The 9290-nt window shown below is 33.8% G+C and overlaps 1 protein-coding gene across 1 annotated transcript; it reads right to left on the reverse strand.

Annotated features, from left to right (window-relative positions):
* Nucleotides 1-308: 308 nt before the first annotated feature.
* On the reverse strand, nucleotides 309-2701 carry LOC145334230 (myotrophin). Its single transcript, XM_080179608.1, has 5 exons — nucleotides 2566-2701; nucleotides 2249-2344; nucleotides 1622-1720; nucleotides 1155-1202; nucleotides 309-816 (listed from the first exon to the last, which is right to left on the reverse strand). Exons 1-5 carry the CDS (start codon nucleotides 2635-2637, stop codon nucleotides 778-780), a joined length of 354 nt encoding a protein of 117 aa, XP_080035734.1. The 5' UTR covers nucleotides 2638-2701; the 3' UTR covers nucleotides 309-777.
* Nucleotides 2702-9290: the final 6589 nt, after the last annotated feature.

Below are 9290 nucleotides of genomic sequence, written 5' to 3' on the forward strand. Positions count from 1 at the left end.
ATACACTTCGTAGAACTATCCCTTTCAACAATTTTGAATCATTTGTTCAATATCACTGTTACATGGACGCAGCTTTCTCTTTAGCTCGTTATTTTAAAACTTTTAAAAACTTTTTCTAACTTTTAACAACATTTTTAATCATAGATGATGTTTTTTTGCAAGTTTTTGCTGCGTTTTTATGGATAAAGTTATCCTAGCTTTTTAAATAATATAATATCATAAAATGAATAAAATTACCCTTGACCTAAAATTTTACAACAAATTCTTTTAATTCAAAATAATGATAACATAAAATACATAGAAAAATGTAAATTTCGATCTTTATTAGGTAATATAAAAAGTTTTAAAAATTTCTTTGTCTTTAAATAAAAGGAAAAACATGAATAAGACTACTAATTGGTACTGGCACTAAATGAGTAAAAACTTTTCATAGGTATACATTTTGATGATTATAAATACTAAATGGACATTAAAATATTTGTTTTTAAAATGAATAAGTTTACAAAATTTTTAAATATAAGCATTTTATTGCAGTAATATGTTAAAATGTATCTTTTAGACAGTATAAAATAGTAAGGGTTAGGGTACATTAACCCCCTTATCATATGAAACGAGTAATCAAATATGCAGAAACTGTCTGCTCTGCATCTTAGAGAATATTTTCATAAGCAGTTAAAACATATTTATTCAGATGGATTTTCTTTTGATCTCTGAAAGTAATTCTGTGTACAATTTGATTGTACATGGTGTATAATTGTTGCAACATATACTTGGCATCTAGGCAATCAAAGCTTTGATTTCATCTTTCTCGGCAGCCTAAAAATATTATGTCAGATAATATATACTGTGAAAAAATTCTTGTAGGTAACTTGAAAATCTTAGGGGCCTTGAAAGTTGAAAGAATGGGATGAGTAAGTCGAAACCTCAACTTTACATTTTACAAACATCTTGAGAGGGTTTAGGTTTCTTTTTAAATATTTATAAACCCTCCCTAGATCTAAAAGAAGTATCACTAAAAAGGAGAACCCTATCCGTCCAGAAATTAACTAGATCTTAATCTACAGAGAGACAGGCAGACATCCTGTTGCTTTTATATAAGGATTTCAATCTGTCAGGGGGTAATTACTCTAAATTTAATAAATAAACGAGTATACCTGGAGATAGGAAGTACCATCAGGACAAGTTCCATTCTTGCTGGCTCCCTATGTAACATTTTATATTAATAATAAATTACAGTAAGAAACAAGGATGTTTTACCCAATCATGTCAAGCTTTAAGTTAGAATAACTGCACACCAAAATCAATACAATCAACGATAAGAATAAAAAAATAGGTCTTTCAAAAGTTTATGACTAAAAGGCACCCTCCATTCCCACCCTCTCCCATATCATTTATATTTTGAAGAACAAAATTTGAAGAAAGCTTCAGACTGACAAACATAGCACTACTTAATATAAGTAATTAACAGATGTCAAGTAAAAATTCATTTAATACCGATTTTAACTAATTTTGTAATAGTGCAACAGTTCAAATCATATTAAAGAAAATCTTTGCTGATAAAAATAATAATTAAGAAGCGAAAATCAATTAAACATAAGATTTATAGCAAATAGAAACTTACATTTTCTAAGAGAAGTTTGACACATGCTGTATGACCCTCCCATATAGCGGCGAGGATTGGTGTTATTCCATGCTTGTCTACTGCATCTACTTTACTGCCCTGCAAATATATTGATAATAATCTTATGAAATCATAAGAGGAATAACATGGAATAGATTACATAGCTTTTACATTTGTAAAATTAAATGTTCCTATTTTACCTGTTAAAACCATAAAACTAAAATTAATCTTTGCTTTAAAATGTTGTCTTACGACAACAATAATTCAGCTCTATTGCAGTTCAGAGAAAAATGTTCCTGATATCGATTATCTCAATATCTATGAACTTTAAAGGCCAATAACGGCCAAATAGCGGAACGTTTATATTGTGATCGCACTAAACCGACAGAAGAAGGCCTACCAATAATAAGGATTGGTCATTTATAATAATGCAGTTATATCGCTATGCACATTACTGCGCGAAAAAGATTTTTTTTTAAAGCTTTCCCTGCGCATCATGGGATCTTCTAGATTATTTACAGGCTTTCATATATAAGTCGCCTAACATAGTTTTCATGCATATATGGCATGTTTGTTTAGCCTTTATATCCAAAAATTCCTAACAAGGCTTACAAAAGTAAACCTTACCTTGCTGAGGAGATAAGAAACGACTTGATTTTGTCCATAATCACTGGCGTAGTGCAGGGGTAGACGACCCTCAATGGGAGTATTTACATCCAAAGACTAAAAACAATAAAACATAAATATGGCATTTTCGATCGCATCATTATTAACCATGATATTAATAATTTTATATTCTAAAGTCGTGACTTTTTTTGTCCGATAATTAAAATTTTAAAAAACTACAGAGCAGTTAGGAGTTCTCCAATTTATAGGATATCTTTAATAATACATGTCCCGGGGTGGTTTAAGGACATTTTCAAGTGATTATTAAAATAATTTACCTGTTTGTCAACAAGTTCTTTGACTTGTTCCAGATCTCCATTTTTAATAGCCCAAACGAGTCCACCGGTCATTTTGATTGCTTAAGTTTGATTACAAGGTATTAAACTGAAATTGATTCAATATTTATAATACAAAGTAGAACGATGTGTGTCTGTCTGAAGCTTAAGATCTCAGTAACCACTGAACCGATTGGGCTCTACTCTGCAGGGAATATATCTACTGGTCCCGTCCTGTGATGGTTTTAAGCTATTTTCGTGGAGGAATGGGACAACCAACAACCCCAAATCTAAAATACGATAAATTAGGTTGATCAAACATCTTTTTGAGGCAAAGCCCCTAGAGGCTAGGGGCGAAACCGCTAGTAAATAAAATAAGGTATAACGATGTGAATGGACACACACACACACTGCCTCTTCAATATGTATACTGGCAGCTACGCCCCTAGACTCCTCTAGGGGCGAGGGGGGTTGGGAGGGCCGGTTGGTTGTTGTTCCCTACCCCAAACATTTGACGGGAAGTATCATTGTAAAGGAGAATTGGTCATATCGGTTAGCAAGATACTTCGTTATATATACAGAGACATCCTGTTACTTTAATATAAAGATAAAAAATATATAAAAAAACAAAAGAAAAGACGAAATGAATTAGATGGTAATTAAAAGTACATATATTAAAGTTAAACACAGATCTTTAATTCGTGTAACTATTATAATTTTAGATAAACTAATGTTTAATTTTATTTTGAATTTAACGTCAATTCAAATCAAAACAAACTGCCCTGAAAACAACAAAAACAAGCTATAAAAACCCTTTAGGTAACTGAAAGCGAAAGTGATTCTACCCCGAAACCCAAAGCATAAACAATAAACAACAAGTGGATACAATTTGATACGGGTCGTGGGGGCAGGCAGATCATTTTAGGGGAAAGAGAGAGTTTAGACAGACAGGTAGCTACTAAACAGTTTACATTTATTTGGACATTTTATAGATTATCAATTTTTCCTCTAATAGTTTTATTTTACAAAATACGTTTTTCCCTTAAAAACTATGGATTTTAATGTTAAAATTCTTTTTTATTTCTATTTTTTGTTTTACAAAAATATGTATATGAATCATTAGAGAGTTTTTTTTCAAGATAAAAGTATTTTATTAAGAACTTTTTATGTAGAGAAAATTTAGCTAAAAGGAAGCCGGGAGCGTAAAGTCCTATTTATACCGCTGTCAATTTTGCAGAGGTAAATGTTGTCTTAATTCATACTTGTGACAAAGGTTAATAAGGTTTGAAGGGATAAAAAATAACAAAGAATTTCCCCTAAATTACATGTAGGATACTTGCTCTTTGTTTATTGACAAAGAAAGAGAAATGTCACATATCCTCTTTTTGCAGACCAATTAAATTAAAAATGCCCATAGAATATGCAGAAATTACTTGGAGGGAGGGGACATTGATCCAAATGTAGGATCTGGTACCCAAAGTCTTACCAGTGGCGTGCGAAGCACTTTGTATAGGGGGGGGCATTTTGATTATATATACTAATTTTAAAAAAGGGCGTTTTAAGGGGTGGGATTATTTGATTATGGGCCTTCTAGTTCTTATCCCTTCTTCCCCATCCCTTCCCCCATCCCTATTTCCCATTTATATCCCTCATCTCTTCCCCCCCCCCATCTCTTCTCCCCACCCTGCAATGACCGAAGGGAAGGGAGCTAGAAAGCATCTTTGAAAAAAAAGTACAGAAGATAATTTAACCTTCCCCCCACCCCCCACCACAAAACATTTTTTATGGGTGCAAGGGAATGTTATAAAATCTCAGCAGGAAGGATGAATAACCCCATTAAAAAAATTGGGGTGGGGGGGGGATAAAAACACTCATTTTGGAAATAATTTACCAAAAATTAACCTAATATGTAAAACTGATTTTAAATATTTTTTTATTGTATGACAACAAGGATGACAACATCTTTAAGAAGCAAAGCACAAAAAATCATTAATAAGAATACAGACAAGTAGATTTAAAGAGCATCTGCTGAAATAAATATATATTTTAGGTAGAAAAAGTCACAAATCTTTTTTCCTGTATGTTGTGTGATGACAGTCAAAGTAAATTACATACTGGATGCTCGAAACAGTGAGAAATTTTATTTTTTTAATATTATAATCCACAAAAAAATTTATCGTACCCTAAAAACCAAAGATATAAAGAACTATGTAAAAAATGAAAAAAAATTACTTGTCCTTTCATCTACAGATATAAAAATCTCTTAGAAATATGGAAAACTTTCGGGTATAGTCTCTTTTGTGGCAACGCCTCTTAAGGGGCATTTCGTCGTATTTTCATAGTAGCTTTTAATAGGTTATTCTAGGTTAAGTTAGGTCAGGTGATTTCTCCGCAGAGTTAGGCAATTGGCCCCACAGGAGCTATAAATAGGTGAAAAGCTACTGTGAAAATACGACGAAATGCACCTTAAGAGGCAATGTCACAAAAGGGACTATACCCGAAATTTAAAAGATACAAAAATAGCCAAAAACGTCCTGAAAAGCAGTCCGACCTCCATGAATTTTTAATAGTTAATTATACTCCATAATGATGGGAATGTTAACATTAAGTTTTAGCCTTCTATCTTTAATTGCAGTTTAAAAAATCACATTTCCCCCTTAGCATTACAAACTGACAGCCATAGTGAATTATAGAGAAGCTAAAAAGTTATATCAACATATCCTACCCTCTTTAAAAGGCACTTTAAAACTCTGTTAATTTTTGATTAAGTGGTGTTTCCAAGGATTTATAAGGGCGGTGCGTGAAGCGCACCAAAAAATATTTACTCCCCCTTTGAACTAAAATCAATTAAAGACAACAAGAGTGGCGTATTTTATCAAGTTAGGAATATAGAGTGTAGTTAGTTTTAAGGGTTTTTAATGAAAATTGCCATAAAAAAAACATGTCTTTTTGTAAGGGTATGTACACAAAAAAAATGATAAACTTATCCTGAAAATAAAATGACATCATATATAGTTATTCATTTAGACAGACTTACAGTGTTGAGAAAAAGGCTTAGATAAATATGAACGCTGTTTCTTTTTATATAAAATAACTTTTTGATTAAATATTTGTTGTTTACACATGTTTTTATAGAAATAAAAACAAAAAATATGTGATAAAAAGCAGAAACCATTTGGAAGGGCACGAAGCGCAATTTTTTTTCTTCAAATATGCAGGGAGGGAGGGGTTTTTGGGCTATTTATTACACTAGTCCCCAATATTTCATAAAAAATTTTCTTATTTGTTGGCTCAACAACTTTGGGGACTTTAATGGAATTTTGATTGGTTAGTTAATTAAGTCGAGTGTCCATACATTTCATCCACTAATTGTAATCTATATAAGGGGTAATTTTGTGTATCATCATTGGGGATGTACAAACTTTCTTTGGTAAAAAGTTTATATTATACAAAATAAAATACTTCCTATTACCTGGTTTGTTATGTTCAGTGAAAAAAGATTATAACCTAATTTCTACACTAATCAAAAAATTTGGTAAGGTTAAAGGAATAGTAACTGTCTCTGTTTGGCGCGAAGCGCCAAAAAATTTTTTTTGTGAGTATTTCTTGATTTTTTTTTGGGAAACTGGGATAGTTTTGCTTTTTGTAGGGTAGGGGGCAAAAAGGGGCATTTTTGTTGACCAAGGGGGCAAAATGGGGCATTTTTCAACATTTAGGGGGGGGGCAGGGGGGGCGGTGGCTAGGGGGGGGCAGGGGGGGGCGTTTTGGTCGCTAGGGGGGGGCGATTGCCCCAAATGCCCCCTTCGGTTCGCACGCCATTGAGTCTTACCGCGTTATTTTATTCGTTTTCTTAAAACTTTTGAGTTTTTTCAAAAATTAGGGATGGACAAAGTGAGTTATAATCAGTTGTCTAAAAGAGAAAAAAATAATTGATAAAACACATACATATAAAATAATAAGCAACATTTCGTTTTTTGCATGACCGATAAACAGATGGACTAAGTAAATTGTTCATTGGTTGCTCAATGGTATATTTTTCTAACTAAAAATTTCAGCTGTCCATCTTAAATAGCAGCATAGTCTGTTTTCCACAGATCATTATGGACGATAAGAAAACTTTAATTCTGGAATAACTTCGCTAATTATAATCTTATAAGCGCAGCTACTCCAGGGTATGTCCGTCTGTTACTATGTCAGAATAAGAAAGTTAATTGACCGTATCTTCCTTTATTATTTCAAGATTTAAATCTACGTAAGTCATTCAGTGATTTATTCACAATGCCTGTCAAAATGTTATTTTCTTGAATAGCAACCTTCAAACGTAGCTGAATGGCATAAGTAAATAGAATTTACCCTGAAAAAATAAGATGACTCTCATAGACGTCCAAGGGGGGGGGTGGGGTAATGAGGCAATTAAATACTAGATTTTTAATACTAAATATTTAAGAAAATTTAACTTACACCCCCCAAAAATTTTACCCCAGGGGTAAATTTTGAAGGGGGGGTAAACAAAATTTACCCCTGCCAACAGATTTTAGGGGGGTAATTATTCCCCCCCCCCCAAGCAAATTTTACCCCCGGGGTAAAAATTTTTTGGGGGGGAGTAAAAAAAATTTTCGCCGCGTTAGCGCGCTATTTCCCCCCTCTCCTAAAAAACGAATTACCCCCACCTTAAAAAATTCCCCCCCCCCAAAAAAAAGCTTGGACGTCTATGATGACTCTTATAGTATTTCCGAATAGCCAACGGACAAAAAAATATAAATTTGTGTAGACTTGATGCGCAAAGTATCTAATTTTTATATATCTATATGGCCCTAACCAAATGCTCACCCCTTACTCCCCCTGACGAAAAAATAGCACCCTTTTTGCAATATCTAATACCCCCTCACTCTAGTGCTATCACCCCTCTTACACCTTCCTCGATATTGGTAAGGGAGGTAACAAAATTTGCGCACCCTTATGGTAAAACCCTGTGCACGCCACTTGTTTCTCCTTTGCAGTACGGACAAATTATGTTATAGCGAAGCTTTTCTAACATAAAAAATAATTTGTGTTTCCTAATTATGGAGAATTATGGGCTGTTCAAGAGATTTTAATTCACAAAAAAATAGGACTTGTAGGCATAATGTGTATGAGAGTGTTATAGCTTTAGCGAGGCATTTAGTTTTTACGACTGCTCATATCTGAACACAAATATGTGGAGAGAAATATATTCAGGGTGGCTACTCACTATAATATATTATATCATCATCATTGCCTTTTAGTTCTCGGCAGAACGTAGGCCATGCACAATGGTTCTCCAATCTTCCTTTGTTTCGGCACGTTTTGAGGCATTGCTGAAAGATGGAATATCCTTAGCTTTCAGTTCACTTAAAAGTTCCCTCCTCCAGGTTGTTTTTGGTCTACCTGGTTTCCTATTTCCTATGTGGGGGTTCCAAGTCAAGGCTTGATTGGTTATATCATCATGACCTTTCCTTAGAGTGTGCCCCAACCATCTCCATTTTCTCTGTTTTATTGTCAGTTTAATGTCTGACATATCACTGCGCTCTAGAAGCTCAGCATTTGTGATCTTATTTGGCCAAAAGATCTTTTGGATTCTCCTGAGACATTTATTGACATATGTCTGTAACTTGGAGACCACTGCTGTGTTTAGGAACCAAGTTTCAGCCCCATACAGCAAAACAGAGAGAACATTTGACTTGAACAGTCTTAACTTAGTCTTTATGGAGATGTTGTTGGAATTCCAAATTTTGTTCAGGCTGGCAAAGGCTGTCCTAGATTTGTTAATTCTAGCTTTAACATCTGTTAAAGTGCCTCCAGCTTCATCAATTTTACTTCCAAGATACTCAAAACAATCTACATCCTCAAGAATTTGGTTTCCAATAGTAATTGGTTCTTGGGAATTTGTATTTAATCTGAGTATTTTGGTTTTAGGAACATTTATTTCTAGTCCAATTTTCTTGGAGGTTTCAGCTATCCTGTTAGTCCTTCTTTGCATTTGACTTCTATTGCTTGTTAACAAAGCAATATCATCAGCAAAGTCCAGAATGATATATCATATAAACAAGAACAATTATATCTGAACACAAATATGTGGAGAGAAATATATTCAGGGTGGCTACTCAAAAAAAAAATTCCTTCCCACCTAAAAAATTTTTTTTTTACTTTTTCTTTTAAAATCTAAAGTAAGAAATTGGGTTATCAAATTCAATTTCCCTCTCTTCAAGTGCCCCTAGGGGCATCTAGGGGCGTAGCCGCTAGTCATTATAATAAAGTAACAGGATGTCTGTCTGTTTGTCTGTGTGTCTGTACCGAAGGATCTCGCTAATCGCTGAACTGATCGGATTCTCCTTAACAGGCTTGAGCGCATGCAACATAAAGAGGTATTGTAAAGACTTGAACGCAACATAAAGAGATATTGTAGAGACCTGAACAAAAAAAGCAAACATTTATTTTAAAGTGCCACTAGAGGCCTCTAGGGGCATAGCCGCTAGTAATATATTATACTAGCAGTTGTACCCCTAACACTTAGGGGCTCAATATACGAAGGGATTTTTATAGGCAGAAAAATAGCCTAAAACCATTCATAGACTTATTTATAATAGCCTAAAACAACCTTAAGACCTATTAGAAGCTTTACTGTGAAAACAAGGATGAAAACATCCATAAGTAGCGAAGCACAAAAAATCATAGATGGGAATACGGACAGGTAGATTTCTAAGGTTTTT

The sequence above is a fragment of the Acartia tonsa genome, chromosome 12 (genome assembly GCF_053477335.1).
Source record: "Acartia tonsa isolate MP-2025a chromosome 12, ASM5347733v1, whole genome shotgun sequence".
Lineage (NCBI taxonomy): Eukaryota > Metazoa > Arthropoda > Copepoda > Calanoida > Acartiidae > Acartia > Acartia tonsa.

Bases quoted from the DNA above. Each gene is read 5' to 3' on its own strand.
- LOC145334230 (XM_080179608.1), bottom strand. From the start codon at position 2,637: ATGACCGGTGGACTCGTTTGGGCTATTAAAAATGGAGATCTGGAACAA. The intron at 1,721-2,248 runs GTAAGGTTTACT...ATATATTTGCAG, and splicing joins TTTCTTATCTCCTCAGCAAG to GGCAGTAAAGTAGATGCAGT. The intron at 1,203-1,621 runs GTAAGTTTCTAT...AATGTTACATAG, and splicing joins TCAAACTTCTCTTAGAAAAT to GGAGCCAGCAAGAATGGAAC.